We start from the raw sequence: 17444 nt of genomic DNA, 5'->3' as shown, positions 1-17444 counted from the left end.
GTACGTCAGACTCAACGTGTTTCAATTAAGTGAGATCGACCGGCCAGTTCCTAGGGCCCCTTGCTCGATGATTGCTAAGGAAATAGCTCAGATATGTGAGAGGGGAGAAGAAATCGCGGTCTTCAGTAATACTAGGCAACCGCTAGCGGCGCGGGTTTCGAAGATCAGATTGATGGGGAAGATCTAGTGCTACGTATGACTAACATTACATTGAGGTGGCATCCTTCTTAGCGTCTGGCATTTGTCCAGCAGAAGGCGAATATGTTTTGAATCATCAAAGATGAAAAGCGCTGGTGTAAACTGTCTCTAACGCCAAGATCCTAGTCGAAGACAAGTCCCATATGTTCTAGATAGGAATATTATTAGCAGTGCCGAATAAAATTCATATTGACAATACTTTGACCACCGACATTGGCATACGGGTGACGTTGAAGATTTTGTCTAACTGCCTCTGAACTCTCGGCTCGACAGGCTATGAGAGTTCCCTGTGCATTGAAGCTGGAATGGCCACCCCTAGATAGCAATTTTGGATCGCCAAGTATGTCGCCAATAAGGGTCTGCTGGGGACAAATGCGACCATAGGACGGTAAACCAGCGCGGGACGTATTGGGTCGGTCTTTGATAATGACAACGCTATTCAGGGAATCGCGTCTTAATCACGAAGATCCGATAAAAGTATCCTGAGTGAGACTTACTATTCTTGAAGAAGTGGGCGGGTGGTCGAAAAGAGTGGACCTGCCGTCAGAGCTACCTGTTTGGCCGCCATTTTATCTGCTGAATATGTCTGACAGTATTGGGAGAAGATAGAAGTCAAAGGGGAAAAGTAATCTTCGCAGAGCAGTGTTATCAATGGGTACGGTCCTGTTGATGTCATTAGTAACGTTGAGGGATCAGCCTCAGCCCATAGGAAGTTACGCAACATATGTACATTCCAACCAAAAATCACCAGGGGTGCGTTGGCAGCAATGTAGGCTGAGACTGCGTCTCAACCGCTTTGGCTGGACCATGTCTTCGCATCTGCATTTCAGCTACTCAGAAGTTCGAGGACTCCTTGCATCCAGAAATTCTCTCGCTCTTGCCCCTCTTGCCCACTAAGGAAAGTCAGCTGAACTCCCTAGGTACCTATGTTATTATAGGGGTTCTGGTGATATTACCAAATGCACGCGCTGTCCGTCCCTACAGATTTACTTATATACCGTCTTCCTGTTCACCACAACCTTGATTTCAGTTTCCCAATATCATAATTTTCAAAGCCTGCTTGCGCACCGTCGAAAAGTGGTCCCACTTCAAATATCCTTTCGCGATGTTGTTGACGCAAGCTTTTCGCTCTGCCACTACCCGACGGCTTCTCCATGCGGCTCATGGGTCTACAGTTAAACATGAAATGCTGGTGATACTCCCAGACATGCCTGACGCCGTTAGTCACACACCACTGTTACTCCCCCGAATTGAATCTAATACAATCATGGAACCTTAGCTTGCCCGTCGCATCGAGCTTCGGCCGCGACATTGGCTTAATTTTACCCAACTTCATAAGGAGGGCTACGTGTCTTGGGCCGGTTGGTCACCTTTTCTTATCGCTCTCTTGACATTATCTCAATTGACATTTGTTTACTACTTAGGCCCGATGCTTGCAACACCCTGCGTCAAAGGAGATAAGAAGGACCGTGCATTCATCGGAAGCGTCATCATTGTGAATGATACCTGCCCCGAGAGCATCAGAGAGCGGTTAAAAGGTGACGTATACTCACAAGAAAAAATCTGGGACTGGGATAACGCAGAAATTCTGCCATTTCGTACACTGGAGCGGACTCCAAGCCAACATTAGGAGTAATTAACGAGAATCGAAGGAAACAGCTGTCATTTTAAACAGGTCTGCTCTGTAGTCGTACATGAGTCCAGTGTCCATGTTCTAGAAACCTTTGTACATTTACAGTGAAATCTCTTCTAAGTTTTCAAACTCGGAAATATCTTACATTACAGTACCGTTGACGACGACCATGTCTTCCCACTGTCGACTTCGCAGCCTAAGATGGGCACGAAAGGGTGGTTCGCTTCTCAAAGAATAGATAAGCAATGCGGTTCGCTTACGCCTGTAGAATTCGGAAGACTTGCAACTGGCATGCAAACCGAGAAGCATGGCCAAATATCCGCGAATTGGCCAGCTGTCAATCCTCTAGTACATATATGTAGCACTGTTCAGTGGACTGCATCATCAGATCATCGTCGCTCGCTTGCTATATTGCCTTTCCCAACAACTCGCTTTAATCATGTTAGTATCTACGGAAAGGGTTTGATTGGAGAATTTTTTTTGTGAATTGCAGCGCCGCAAACCATTACAGTACTGGTAAAGCCATCGAGACGTGTCAGTTCGATGTTGATGGTGACAGTCGCAAGGAGATGATCAATGTTGGCAATTCCTTGGCAACAGAAACATGGTTCAATTAATTGGTACACCGTAAGCCCCATTGTGTATTCCCTTCGGTATTGGTTCTGCTGTAATTCTCAAAGAAAAGGCCTTGTCTTAGGAAAAGGAATGGTAAAGGGACCACCATTTCAGTATTGCAGACCGTTGACATTTTTGACCAGGTCCTCCTTGCGTGAACCTACCTCTATTTAATTGCACAGATGATACCAGTGTCGGCAGGGCACATAATGTTGAGCTTTGGGGTGCCGGGTGGTTTGCATGCTTGATTACCACACTTTACCACACCGAATAATGAAATGAAGTGCTTCCCTGATTGCAGGTTTGCGACAGATTGTAAGATACCGACTGAATCGTTACTGGGGTTGTCAACGTCTAAATGTAACTAAGAGATCAAGATGCATTCGTACCTGTTGCCCGGGGACATTCGCCCCCTTGCAGGTTGGACTCGAATTCCAGTTGGAGCTCTGATTTGTAAACGCAATACCTTCAGCATTGGTTTCATTCATCCTTGCTCTATCGGCAATGTGTGAGATGTAGGGTGGACGACCGAAATTAATCATAGGTAGAGCCGAAAAAATTGGAGTCGCAATGTATATGAACACCAAAACACCCAATAGACAACAGCGGCCAAATTTCAAGAAATACGTTCAATTGTAGATTATCCAGGGAATCAACAAACGTAGACTTAGCAGGGAAAATAGCAACAAAAAAGTTGTGGCCACGGCGAAAAATCCGCGGTTCCGTGGTTGATTACGTTAACTGAGTTAACTAGCGACCAGGACTAGTCATCTAATCTCAAGCAAGAAATCTGTTGTTTAACTTTACAATTCAAGTCTTGTTCTTCAGCTTATTATATCTACATATGAATATATGTTGTCGACTAATCGGTAAATCAAATTTCTAGTACGTACTCTCCGTGCCAAGCTCGCCAACTCACAAGGTCTCAAAACAAATGAGGGAGCAGTGTACCAAGTAGAAGTTAGCGTCATACGAAAGAAATAAATACCGAGCTGATCTTGTCGCTTTTAGCTCTGCTGGTGGCCAAGAGCTGAGCGGAGAAGCTGGGTATACTCCCCATTTAACAGCGATCACAATGGGTTAAGCGAGGGGTTTTGACCTTCATTGGTGGAAAATAATAGGGGGGCTGCAGGAGGTAGCAAATGAATATGAAGAAGATACCATTCTGTTATTTTAGCAATAGGACAAAAAAATAGGGGCCTGTAGGCGCTTTGAAAGGATCCACATACCCTGCTTGATCATGGTGCCAAGATTCTTTGGCGGGCATGCAGCCACATCCCTTGCATCACATGGACAGTTCGTAGCGATAAGTACAACCACGCAATGCTTCAGTGTTTGAGTCCACCATATATAGCTCATCTCCTTCCAACAGTCTTATTGAGGGCTATCTCTGTTACAGCAATGATAAACCCAAAAATGCTTTCGCAAGAGCCATCGTGGTCTAACATTACCTACGCGCTAGCGGTTTATCTAGCGTTTACTCTGCCGTCTGCGCTTTTTATTATAATCCTTCGGAAATCATCGCTTGTTCGATGGGCCTGGGCACCATGTGTTCTTTACATTCTCTATCATTTCTACCTTCTAGTGCCGTCTCTGACTACCAGTCAATACCTCAGAGGCATGGCAATGGGTCAAGCAACTGTTACTGCCCTGCAATGTCTCAATTTACTCCTGATCACAAAATTAGACGATACGGGCCTGATAGGGGTAAAATTATATCGAGAGTCTGCAGGACTACATTCTCGCCTTTTTCGTACCTGGGCGTTGTTTCTCAACTTTCGAGGGATTGGCACGGCATGGGAGGCCAAGAATGTACCCTACCATGCAGCTTATCTCCAACAGAACAGTACGGGGCAAACTCTCAGCCGGAAGCGGTATATCCTACGCGAAATTGCTATTATCATATGGCAGTACCTGCTGATTGACTTGATCGACATGGTGACGAGAAATACTACACATGAGGACAGGACTCGTCTCTTTGGCCCTGGCTTAGAGTACAAATATTTTGACGCAACATTTGAACAGTGGGTGGGGCGCATCTCTGTGGGGATCGTTTCCTGGCTTGTCCCTACCCGTGTCTGTCTAGACATCATTTCCCGGGCTTATTTTTTAATTTTGGTGATCTTCGGCATTGTTTCTCCAGAGTCGTGTCGCCCGGCCTTTGGTAGAATGTCGGATGCGTATACCGTCCGTGGCTTCTGGGGGTAAGTAGGCTCACACGCTTTACAAGGCTCAGACAGCTTTCTCATTTTCATCCATTAACGTTACTATAGCAAGTTCTGGCATCAATCTTTGCGGTGGCCCTTTACCTCAGTGAGCAACTATATCACGAGAGATGTCCTCCGGCTTCCCCGTCCCTCTATATTGGAACGCTACGCCAATATCTCTTTCACTTTCTTCATGTCTGGTGTATTACACTTGGTCTGTAATGCTATCCTGGGAATTCCACCATCAGAATCTGGCGCTGTTAAGTTCTTCTGCTGTTTTCCCCTTGCTATCATAATCGAGGATGGAATCGAGGAATTCTGGCACCGAGTGGCAGGACAGGATAAGGTCAATATTCAACCAGTCCAGCCAGTCCCCTTCTGGCAGAGGTTGATAGGCTTCATTTGGGTAGGTGTCTGGATGTGTGTGACGTCTCCCTGGTACCTATACCCAGCTGCTCGTCAACAGCCGGACAAGGACTGGTTAGTGCCATTTAGTTTTATTAAGGCGATTGGCCTAGTCGCTGTGCAGGCAACCCTTGTGCTTTACGGTATATTCCTATACTTTGCGGTCGGTGGGGAGATTTAGAAGATTTGAGTTTTCGAACAAGTGTTTATTTGGGGGGAGTCACGAACCATTGACACGTGGTATATATGTAGGATGGATACTTCCCCCAGCTCTGGCCTAGAGCAAACAATCCAGCTTGCTGCAGGGGTGGCTTTGGGCCGTCTAGACCAAGACTGGGTTGCCTTGCACAAGAGTATAAGCAAAAGAAGGGTTCTTCTCAGGGTCTTACAGTACATGACCTCGCAATTAGATACTCCAGATTACAATATCAACGAAAATTTGGACCGATCCACATTTAGTTCACAAATGGGACTGTAATAGTGAGGATCAATCAGCTGGACGGTGGTGGTCGCAGCTAATGAATGCCCTATGCCGCAACCACAGCTTGCCGGCATCGTCCATGATTTTAGACATCCCGAAACTCTAACAACATCTGCTCAAGCTCGCTCAAATCCCACACGTGCTCAGTCGACGATCAGAGTAGATAGCCAGGATTTCACTTTTCTTCATTGATCGTGTCTGGATGCATGTATGGTGTAAATAATGGACACGATCGGAGCCAGTGCCGGCAGACCCTAAATAATGCTACCAACACATGACTTGAAGCTGACAGCATTGCCACAAGATTATCCTTGGTTTCCGTTACAGGACCCTCCAAGACAAACCATGAAGAACCCCAAACCCAAGGATGTGGTCCAAAAGTTCGACTCGAAACTGAGACACTTGGGACTCGGAGAATTCGCTATCGGTGCAACCAGAGAATGACCATTTACTTTTGCTTCTGGCGCCATTTCGGGTTTGTTTTCAACATAAATCAGGGTGGTTCTTACGATCTACTCCACCTAACCAACCGTATGACTTGCCCCATACTTGTGTTCCCAGGAATGGACGGATTAAATAATATGCCACGCCAAAATCAGCGCGCACCATTTCGGTCCGCGAATCCGGGAAGATGTTAGGATCGTTACTGTTCCATTATTGTTGCATGTAATGAAAATTTACCGTGAAGGATATGTCCGTACCTAGCTGGCCAAGATGCCATGCCTTAACTCACCATAAGTCTGGTGGTGATAGCGCTACAGTGCATCAAGTCTATTTTAGTTCAAAAGCCTGGGCGTTTTGCGCCCCTAGACAAGGTAGTGAAACGTAGTGTAGGGCCTATCCATACCACGCACACTACTTTGCCAGTGCACGGATTGGAGTGAGTTGCGTAAATGCTGCACCTCAAAGAGAAATAATATCTGAAACAGACTGTTGAAAGGTTGGCATATAAGTAAGATTCAGGGATCAGAACCTGCCTTTTTGTAAGACAGGGGCATTTTTGAGACCCCATTTCCAACATGGTGTTACTCAGTAGTCAAGCATATTATTATTGAATGATGGCGATGACCCTCGTTAAGAACCAAAAAAGCATTAGGTAATATTTTAGCAAAATAACTTCCTTCAAGCGACCCAAACACCGAGTATCTGAAATTATAGGTCATTTGATGCTAGCTTAAGTGTAGTGGTAGGATATATACAAGGAGGCCCTGGGAAACCAGAACAGAGGCTTTTTCAAGATCCATACCTAGTAGAACCTTCATATTTGGCAATTTCCACGTACCTAGCTCACAAGGCACACGATAGCCATTTGGGTATCTTACCCAGCGTATACCATTATACCGGTAGTCATTTTTTCTTTGCACAAGCAAGGCTCGTTCCACAACATAGCATCATGGATATCAATTTCTCCCATGAGAATGCGAAACCTTACCCTTAAGCATAAACAAGGGATAACATGGACAGTGCATAGAATAAATCAGGATAAGCGGTGAGAATCCTTGGTGATACATACATAAATTTGATTGGTCCCAATTTTTGCATCACGCCTAAGCTGATACGTAAGGCAGGTATGTATGCCGCATATTTCTACCTAGCGATCCCGATATGTAACCCTGCGATAACCCTGTCCCCTCAGTTTCAAGCTACCTAGTAGTGGATTCCCAGGAAAGCCTAGTATTTAGGTCATCTTTGGGACGTCAAACGTTGTTTAGATGACGCTGAACCACCGCCATCATCTGCAAAGTCTTCCATTACACTATTGTTCACTTACCATACGCCGTGTTGACCGACAAACTAAGAACAAATTCCACCAAGTCCATCCTTTCGATCTCAAGTCAACTCCACCTCCCGAGATCAGCCACCATGTTCTCTGGATTGATGGGAATCGTGCTAGGGTCGGATCTGTTTTATCTTCCGCTCGTTTTGGCGTTGGTAATATGTCTGTACCTTTTGGGCCGTAGTCCACGTCTATATCCGGGCCTTCCCGTTGTGAACGTTGATCCACGGGTGAGCTTTTTCCGGAGATACGACAAGGCTCGAGCGCACTGGTCCTCACACGGGAAGGAAATAGTGGATCTAGGACTTCAAAAGGCATGTATCATGTTCTGTTCAATTAAAACCAACAAGCCAAGTATTTAACTGACAAATATCTTAGTTTGCAGGATGTTTCCAGGTCTTCACAGAGTCTGGACCTAAAATAGTCCTACCTGGCCGATTCGCGGATGAGATACGAAACCATCCTGCTTTAAATTTTAGAGAAGGTATAGCCAAGGTACAACGGCAAAAGTCTCTCTTTTTGGATTTTCTGGATTGGTCTGACGACTATCAGGAATTTTTCGGATCTTATCCGGGCTTCAACCCTTTCGCCGCTGACAATACCGCACGAATCGTCACGGAGACTACCAGGGGCAAACTGACGCAGTCACTCAGTAGGATTTTCTCACCTTAGCCAAGCTCAACTAGTACTGACGCGTCGTTCCGTATAAGACTTGATCACCGAGGAGTTGGTGGACGAGACTTCCTCGGCCGTCGAGGAGCTTTTCGGCGTACCAGAAGGTACGTTGTCTGTATTTGTCTACAGTTGACAAAACAACATTCCTAAGATTGAGTTTCAGCAACTAAGACAATATTCTAAAACAGCATGGACAGAAATCACTTACAAGCCAAAGATTGTACAGCTGGTTGCCCGTGTCTCTTCAAGAGTATTTCTCGGCCAGGAACTAAGTGCTAATGAGGACTGGATACGCCTCAGCACAGATTACGCCGTTGATGCTATGGTAGCTGCGAGGAAACTGCGGGAGTGGCACTTCTGTCTACGTCCCATTGTCCACTGGTTCCTGCCTGAATGCCGCAAAATCCGCAAGAGAATGGTCGAGGCGCGGAAAATCATCATGCCCGTAGTTGAAAGGCGGCGAAAAATTAACCACCAAGCCCGGGAAGCCGGTCAGCCCATTTCCAAAGTTGCAGACACGGTCGGTTGGATGGACGCAGTGGCCAACGGTCGAAAATATGACATTGTGACGGCCCAATTAGGTCTTGCTTTTGCATCGATATTCACGACAGCGGACATGATAAGCGGACTAATCGGTGATCTCTGCGCAAACCCAGAATACTTCAAGCCTCTGCTTGAAGAAATTAGCTCGGTCTTAGGAGACAAGGGATGGTCGAAGAGGGCGCTCCAAGAGTTGAAGCTGATGGATAGCGCGATGAAGGAGTCACAGCGTCACCACGTTGGAGATATCGGTGAGCGCGCCCCTTTTTTTGGTTTTATGGAGATGACTAACCGACCAACGTGAAGCGACTATGCGACGCTTGACCAAAGAACCAGTCACGCTCTCGGATGGAACCTTTATCCCAAAAGGTGCCTTCACTATGGTCGGCCTAGACATGCTGTACGATTCGAAAATATTCAACGCACCACACCAGTTCAAGGGCAGCCGGTTCCTAGAAATGCGTCAGCAGTCTGGACAGGACACTCGCTGGCGGTTTGTCACGACTTCTCCAGAACACCTTGCCTTTGGGCATGGCAACCATGCGTGTCCTGGAAGGTTCTTCGCTGCGAGCGAGATAAAGGTTATCTTAGTTTATTTGTTGATGAACTATGATTGGAAGTTAACGAGCGAGGGTCGGCCGAACGATTTAGCTTTTGGACAAGAGACGGAAACAAACCCAACAGCTAAAGCTATGATCAAGAAGAGGAAACAGGATATCGCGCTGCCCGACAAAGGGACCCGGGAACCTCAGAAGATGTAGTTTACCAGTATGATATAGGGAAATGCGAGATCACACAGCGCCATTCTATGGCTGTCTCTGATATAAAATATGAAAATTATGCGACATTTATTACTGTTGTCTCTCAAGTACCAGAAATTTTTTGCGCTGTTGCGCATTTATAAGAGCGGTTGCCGATGGCTTAACTATTGCTAATGACCTAATGCTTTCAGCTACAATCATTGGTAACTGAGATATCGGGCCTGTCTACCATTTGTTTGTCCCAGGAAACGACCAAGAAGATTAGCCATGGAGGCGGCGCGATCACATTAAAACGTTCTGCGTACAAATATCCAATAGAGCTGCAGAACAATGTATCTTATTAACCATTGAAGGATCGGCATTAGGCAAAAGTCAGTGTTCCATAACAGACTTATCACTATCATGAACCCCAGCAGATCTGTTTAAACGATGAATCGGAATGGTTATCTGCTGCAACCAGCGGCCAGCTTCACACTCTTGGGAATTTTGGGTAAAGTCCTGCCGGAATCTTTCGTGAGATGTCCTCGGCAATTTCACGTATCGATGCTCCACCTAAGATTTGCAGCATAGGTACATTGACGTCGAGTTCTTTCCTGAACCACATGAGGAGGGCCACGGCAACAAGTGAGTCAGCACCCAAATCGGCGAGGCTCATCTCTGGCGTCACCATGTCCCTGTTCGATAAATGAAGGCGATCGCTGATCTTCGCGCTGAAGCCGCGCAACACGATCTGCACAATATCATCCATGCAAGTGGCCAAAGACAGCTGCTCTCGAGTCTGGATGTTCGGACTTGGTGTGGGCGCACGGTTGAACTGCGCGTGATAGTCGATTAGGTGCCATAACGATGGACTTCGATACCAGGGGAGGTTGGGGTGGTCGGTTGGGTTATGCTTATTCAGTCCCGCAATGACCTCCGGATCCTGACCAAAAGTCGGACGCCCAGCCAAGATGGCCTCCGCGAATATTTCATGTATATCGCGCTCAGATAACACGTGAGAGCCGAGTTCCTTCTTGCTCAACTCCAATGGTTCGCTTGGGACCAGAGAATCGTGTCCAAGCCCTACTACTCGGATGATGCTGCCGACAAGATTGTGTTTGCGGCGGCTTTGGATGAGATTGGCCATGAAGAGTGTAGCCGCGTCATGAAGTGAGTGACGAATGCTATCAAGAATGAACAAGGCGGATCCGAACAGAATGAAAAAGTCCAGGTCGTCGTTCCCGTATAATTCCTCCAGTAGCAGACTTCCCGGCACGTGGGGTTGTAGCTCGCACTCAGCCAGCTTTAAGTCGGTAGGAGTTGGCACCTTGTCCTGGAAAGCTGTCTCTCCGTTCACCACTCCACCAACAGGAGGAAAGTTTTGCCGGATAAATTGGTCAACTGCGAGAGCTGACTCACTGCTCGTGACATCGCTGTATGTGGAAGCAATCGTTAGTGTCCCTATGAAGACGAACCAGGAATTGAGGTATATGAAGATAGACCAACTCACATCGTCATAAGTGCGACTCTAGCTCCCTGTGCTGTCATCTGATCAATCCACTGCGAGTCCGAGTCCGTTTTGGGGTCTCGACTACTTAGGACCATATGACGAGCTCCCATAGAAAACATGCAACGACACACAGAACGTCCGACTTCACTCGTCATGCCCACGAGGAGATATGTCTTTGTCGGAGAAAGTGCTACTTGGTAGCTAGCTGGCAGTTGACGGACACGTAATTCCCCGGTACGCTTCCAGTGGACAATCTTTAACGCGTGCTCAAATTGGTTGTCCAAAGCTGGTACCTCCTTGATATCAACTATTGTGGGGCGATGGTTGGAATGAGAAATCCGGATTGCCATGGCACATGCCGTGTGAAGTAAACGAGCCGAATCGTCAAGATTGACTGGGCTGTGGAGTTCTGGGGATCGACGGAAAAGTGTAGAGAATTGCTCCACTCGCGCAGAAGATGGCAGACACGATACCATTTTCGAAAAGGCCCCAGTGTAGGATGAGTCGAGGTTGACAGCCAAAGATGTATTACATGGCACGAGCTGAGAAATCACCCGAGTCGCGCTCATCGCATGCACGAAGCTTACAGGCGGGAATGAACCTGCACTTTCGCTCTCCTTGCTTGTGCTGAAGCAGATATGGATCCCTCTGGCAGTCCCTTGGATCCAGGTCATGTGACGGAGTATATCATCAGCCTCATGGATAAGGAGTGAAGATTTGGGGAAAGTCCGTTGAGTCAGGTGGTCGGCTAACAGCGCGGATGCAGTGCGGTAGAGGAACCCAGCCTCGTCGCTACTTGATATGGTCCCTGGTGTTTCGCAACACCAGTCCTTGGGAACCGTTATGATGGATGAATGTTTGTCAGTCATGGTGATGAAGGAAGCGCCGGTTTGAACATCTCGCCCCAAGGCGAGAGTCAGGAATCCAACCGGTGGTATATGCACCGCATGAGATGTCGAGTAATGCACCTGGAGCTGGATACACGGACGCTGACAGCTTCTCTGAGGAGCTTGTACAACCAACTCGTAACTAGGTCCAGCCCGGGTAGTGAGCTTAACAGCAGACTGTTGTGGGTCAACCTTATCATACACTGCTCTCCTCATTGCCGCACGCCTCATATTTCGGGAAGAACTTTCTACCAGACGGGGAATCATCAGTATATTGCCATCCAACCGGAGCTCCAGTTCAGTGCTATGGACACGAGATCTCATGCGATAGTCATTGTAAAACGTGGTGTGGACTAGTCGCATCATACTAGTGGCCAAAAGTTCTGCATGTACCAGGTCTGGGTCGACAATATTAAGGCACTGAGGTATAGTGTGTGGTTGCTCATGATTCAGGGACCTGACAAAGCGCCGGCTCATACCAATATAAGGATTGCTGGCCTCAGAGCCTACAGTGATCCAGAGCAGGCATCGCGCAGTTTGGAAAATGGCCTTCAGTACTCGCAAAGTGTCTTTGGTCACGGCTTGAAAACATGGCTGGTCCATATCAACAGCGATTAGGACAGCTTCTTGCCGTGCGGGTGGGTGGGCACCCATAGCGTCAAGCGTGGGAAAGTGAGTGATCTGATCAAAGTACGGTTCAAGGAGCGTCCGCGAGTCGGCCAACACCCGCCGTGTATTCTCAAGCACACCACCCACCAGTACGAGACTCCCCTTTGCCGGTGATGTCGCGTGTGTAGTTAGAGGCTGGCGCAGCAGCTGCATCCTCTCATCTATTGCCTGTGCCACAAAAACAGAGTACGCGGCAAGTGGACTGTTGTGGGTCGACAGAGAATTGTCAATGCCGCCGAAGCCAGTGCGTTGTAGAAGCGTGTCCCATTCTGCAGTCCCGAGCATGGGACCCCAGGGCCTTCCATACTCGGCCCCGAGCCACCAGCCCTCGAAACCGCTCATCAGAGTCGAGATCCGGATGATGTCCACATTGGTGACTTCGAGGGCAATTAGGTAGCCTCCAGGTTTCAGCAGCTTTCGGATGTTATGGAGAGATTTTTCTATCTGTCGAGTGGCGTGGATCACATTGGACGCCAGGATGAGGTCGTAGGCTCGCTCCTCAAATCCCTGTTGCCCAATATCCTTTTCGATATCCAGTACCTTGTAGATGAAACGGTCATCATGATGGACCAGGGAATGTTGGGCATCCTCAAAGAACCCGGCCGAGATGTCAGTGAAGGTGTATGAGTGGTAAGACCGCCCTACGTGCTCGAGCACGGCATGAGTTGCGGAGCCTGTGCCACCGCCAATCTCCAGGATCTTCATGGATGGGTAGCGAAAGGTGAGTTGTTTCATATACCTGCCCATAATCTCATTTGCGACCCGCAACTCATCTTCTTGGCTGTAAAAGCGGGTGAGGAGATCACCATCACGGAGAACTTGCAGCATGCTGGTCTGCCCACGTAGAAACCCCAGCAGATTCAGACGCACTGCGTCCATAATTTCCGAAAATACGGGTTGAAGTTGCCTCTGGAGAGATATCCTTTCCTCATTTCCTTCCTTCAACCATTCCATCCTACAAACAGGATGTATGCCCGCTTGAGTGAGCGCCATCACATGGTCAATCCATGCCACCACCCTGCTTTGGTGCGAGCCCAAATTTTGCCGGTCGACATCCTTCAGTTGAGAAATGGTATCTTTGAGTATCAAGAAAGCAACATGGTCCCCAACCATTATGTTGGACGTCGTATCTGTCGTGAAGAATTTGCTTAAACTATTGGCGTCTGGATGAAGCGGCCCCCAGGCGAACTCCTGGAATATAGGTCGATCGTCTGACGGGGATGGTGGACGAAGAGGAGAGATATGGATGCCTTCCAACTGGGCAAAGCCGTGTCCGTTAGAACCAAAAATCTCGACGTCACCTGCTGTAGCATCGCAGGAAAATTCGGTGAGAATGGCATCAAATGACAGCAAGCTCCCGGCAGTTTCCAAAGTGGCGGGGCCAAGGAACGCTGGATTGATTGTGACTGTTTCAATGTAGTTTGGAACGTAAATAGATGATAGCTGACCATCTCCTGGCGCTCCAATGGCGCCCAAGATACCCTGGAGGCTTGTCTCCATGATAGCAGGATGAAGTAGCATAAGGCCACTGGCATTTTTCAGCAGGCCGCGAGACATGTCCACAGTCCGCTCTAGTGATGCGAGACCCCGAAAGAGGCCCTTGAAGTTATAACCGATGCGAGAAAGAGACGAGTAAAACTCATCGATTTTAACTGGGATCGTTTCGGCGATAGCGGGCGTCCTAAGCGGCAGCAGACACATATCGGGCGTTCCCCAAACAACGTTAAGTTGGCCCGAGGCGCATTTCGTCATTTTGCCTTCGATGGCAGCTTCGCAGGTGAAGGCCACTAACATGGTATCCTCAGTCGACTCTTCCTGATGCAAGTGGCAATTCGCTTCGACAGTCTCTTCATGGCCGACAAAAGCAATGGCATGATGTATAGTAATATGATGCATCGTCACCACTCGCAACGGCCTTCCCGGAGCAATTTGTGCAACCGCTTCCAAAGCCATTGCAATATATCCCGTGTCTGGAAATCTCGTGTTCGATTCCAATTGGTGATTATCAAGCCATTCAATCCTTTGGGGTGACAGAGAATGCCGCCAGTGCCATTCGCCGCCTGCTGTGCCGCTACTGCGAGACCCAAGTAGTGAGTTGGGAGGGATGCTCCGCTGGAGCCTTTCTTTCACTTCCCTTGGTTCATAGCAGTATGACTGGCCGTAGTCAAAAGGGTACAGAGGCAAGTCGGTAATAAATGAGGGGTTCTTCGACGGATAGAAGAGAGCCAGATATTGACTGACATTCACTGCGTCAGATCCTAAGTGATCCCGCAAGGTACCGATAGCTCTTGCAACTGCTTCAATCCCTCCCATTTTCCGGTTAGCCAAAGATACGTATGGCGGGGCCTCTGTGCAGTTTGAGGCTGTTTCAGTGATTGTTTGCTGGACTGGGCCTTTTAGTGCAGGATGAGGCCCAACCTCAACAGTGAGATCTATCGAGGCTTCGTGCCGATTTATAGCCTCGGTCAACGCCTGGCAGAAAAGAACGGGATTGACCATGTTGTCTGCCCAATACTGCCCTGAAAGTCCGGTGCACTCAGTCTCCCCGTGAGTCACGCCGCCCTGGTAGACGCTTGAGTACCAGAAAGTTGACGATTTAGGCTTCCTAGGCTTTATATTGCACACTCCCAATGCTTGCATATAACGATCCAAGCATGGCTGCATATGATGGGAATGATAGGCTGTGTCGACGTGTAGAGTGCGTGCAAACTTGCCGCGGTCTTTCAAATGTTGCTCTGCCTGTTGAATGCCATCCGCGTCTCCCGAAATGGTGACACTTGAAGGGGAGTTGCAAGCAGCAATAGCAATACGACCAAAGAATGTAGCTTCGGAACAGAGGTCCAAGGCCTCTGACATAGAGAGACCGGTTGCAAGCATCCCTCCTTGTCGACCGTTTGACCCAGCATGAACAGCTACCAAGCCGCGGAGATGCGCAATTCGAATGGCATCGTGAGAGGTCAATACACCTGCGGCATAGGCAGCTGCTATCTCGCCCGACGAGTGGCCAACCACAGTATGGAAGGAAACACCAAGTGTCTGGAGGACATTTATTAGAATGATCTGAATGGCAGTGCACAAAGGCTGACAGACAGCTGCTTCATGAAGTCGCGATATGGGAGATTCCGCAGAAAGCTCCTTGAGCATGGTGGACGTCGGTCTATATTCCACTGGTAAGGTATCAAGAGAGTCTTGAAGTTGATTCAGCCATGCTTGAGCTGCAGGGGATTTGGAAATGAGCTCTAGCCCCATCTGGGGCCACTGAGCACCTTGGCCAGTGAATATGCCAAGAACTCGCTTCCGTCCCTCTCTTGGGGTAGGCCGCGATATCAAGGTGGCTGGCGGGCTTGCTTTTCGCTGATCCAGTTCGTCGCGAAGCCTTGTTTGCAACTCATCAATATTGGGTGCCCAAAGGCTCAGGCGGTGACTCAGTGCTGAGCGCCTTTCGAACATAGACCATGCTAGATCCACTGGATCAATATGGCGTCTGGTCTGCAGATAATTGATATACCTGTCCAGCACCTTGACTAGAGACTCTTCCGATGCCGCTGAAAACATAAAAGGGAGGACTGCCGTGGCCTCCTCTCTCAGAGAAAGGGTATGTACGGAGCCAGAGTCCGAACGGTCTAGGCCATAGCTTTCTAGTATGGCATGACAGTTGCTACCACCGAACCCGAACGAGTTCACGGAGACGCGTCGTGGAACCCCTGGGCCCAGCTTGGGCCACGATATTGATTTCGTGGGAACCAGCAAATGGTTCGCAAAAGGTTCCAGCTCAGGGTTCAGTCGATTGAAATGAAGATTGGGAGTGATCTGTCCGTGCTTGATGCAGAGGTATGCTTTTAGGATTCCGGCCAATCCAGCAGTGCCTTCCGTGTGACCCACGATGGTTTTGATCGACCCTACATGCAGTGGGTCTAGCGTAGCTGTCGAAGATGTGCCAAAGAATACTTGGTGAATCGCCGCTGCTTCTTGAGGGTCTCCGGCCTTTGTGCCAGTACCATGTGCCTCAAAATACTGAGGTCGTTCATCTGGACATTCGACATTCAGCCCGGCAAGTGCATAAGTTGACCGTATCAATTGAACCTGTGCAGCACTGGACGGCATCGTAATGCCCATACTTCGACCATCCTGGTTGGTCCCTGTGGCCCGAATCACGCAGTCGATTTGGTCTCCATCAGCCACCGCATCACTCAGTCGCTTCAAGACAACGGATGCCACCCCTTCACCGCGTGCGTAGCCATCGGCATCAGCGTCCCACATTAGGCACCGACCGCTTGGGGAAAGCATTTGCATGTTGGAAAAAGCAACAAACATATGTGGAGACAACAAGAGATTTACCCCAAGTGCAGTTGCAACATTACATTCCCCCTGACGTAGAGCGGCGACAGCTTGATGCAAGGCAACTAGGCTCGAAGAACAAGCCGTGTCGATTGACATTGATGGGCCTCGCCAGTCGAAGAAGTATGATATGCGATTAGCCAGATTGTTTCGTGACACACCCACTGCACCATAAAGAGGCATTTCTGGACCTCCAGCGAGGATGTTCTCGAAATCGGAGGTCATGACCCCACAAAAGACACCGGTAGGCGAACCGCGAAGTCTCTCCAGACAGATTCCAGCTGACTCTAGCGACTCGTAGACGACTTCCAACAGAATACGCTGCTGTGGGTCGAGAGCATTTGCTTCATCGACTGAAAGATTGAAGAATGGTGCGTCAAACTGTTTCACACTGTCGTTGATAAAGTATGATTCTTTGACATTCGTTGTGGCTGGATTGGAGCCATCGGGGTCGTAGAATCCGTCGAGGTTGAATCGGTCAGTGGGTGGTCTCGATGCCACGTCCGACGGGCTATTCAATAGATCCCAGAGTTTTGCAGGAGTTGATGTATCTCCAGCAAACCGACACGCGGTTCCGATGATAGCAATTGGCTCAGGTTCCATATTTTCAGGGTAGTTTAAAATGGAAGAAATAATAATAGAATGCCAAAGCTCGAGCTTCTCAGTCTTAAATCAATACTCAAACTTGGCTAACACGTATTTGAGCGAGACATTTCTGCAATACAATTTTGTTTACAGACCGACACCAAGGTGCATGCTAACTCTAGGT

General features: G+C 48.4%; 4 protein-coding genes across 4 annotated transcripts; 2 read left to right on the top strand and 2 right to left on the bottom strand.

Annotated features, from left to right (window-relative positions):
- Positions 1 to 422: 422 nt before the first annotated feature.
- On the bottom strand, positions 423 to 766 carry PENARI_c056G07626 (uncharacterized protein; the record flags this gene model as incomplete). The annotated part of the gene is made up of 2 exons (XM_022637493.1): positions 423 to 633; positions 696 to 766. Coding segments are annotated over 2 exons (282 nt in total), but the record flags the coding sequence as incomplete, so codon positions are not given.
- Positions 767 to 4615: 3849 nt separating this feature from the next.
- On the top strand, positions 4616 to 5239 carry PENARI_c056G06583 (wax synthase family protein; the record flags this gene model as incomplete). Its single annotated transcript, XM_022637490.1, has 2 exons — positions 4616 to 4650; positions 4720 to 5239. The coding sequence occupies 2 exons, from the start codon at positions 4616 to 4618 to the stop codon at positions 5237 to 5239; spliced, it is 555 nt and encodes a 184-aa protein (XP_022482661.1).
- A 2163-nt stretch (positions 5240 to 7402) lies between these two features.
- PENARI_c056G12104 (cytochrome P450) lies at positions 7403 to 9292 on the top strand (the record flags this gene model as incomplete). The annotated part of the gene is made up of 6 exons (XM_022637498.1): positions 7403 to 7546; positions 7695 to 7811; positions 7869 to 7968; positions 8027 to 8095; positions 8180 to 8782; positions 8838 to 9292. 6 exons carry the CDS (start codon positions 7403 to 7405, stop codon positions 9290 to 9292), a joined length of 1488 nt encoding a protein of 495 aa, XP_022482657.1.
- Positions 9293 to 9761: 469 nt separating this feature from the next.
- On the bottom strand, positions 9762 to 17278 carry PENARI_c056G00788 (uncharacterized protein; the record flags this gene model as incomplete). The annotated part of the gene is made up of 2 exons (XM_022637484.1): positions 9762 to 10704; positions 10782 to 17278. The coding sequence occupies 2 exons, from the start codon at positions 17276 to 17278 to the stop codon at positions 9762 to 9764; spliced, it is 7440 nt and encodes a 2479-aa protein (XP_022482650.1).
- Between the last annotated feature and the right edge of the window lie 166 nt (positions 17279 to 17444).

Source organism: Penicillium arizonense (assembly GCF_001773325.1).
Source record: "Penicillium arizonense strain CBS 141311 chromosome Unknown PENARI_contig056, whole genome shotgun sequence".
NCBI classification, from domain to species: domain Eukaryota; kingdom Fungi; phylum Ascomycota; class Eurotiomycetes; order Eurotiales; family Aspergillaceae; genus Penicillium; species Penicillium arizonense.
Note: the sequence above shows the minus strand (reverse complement) of the source record. Positions and strands in the feature narration are given on the sequence as shown.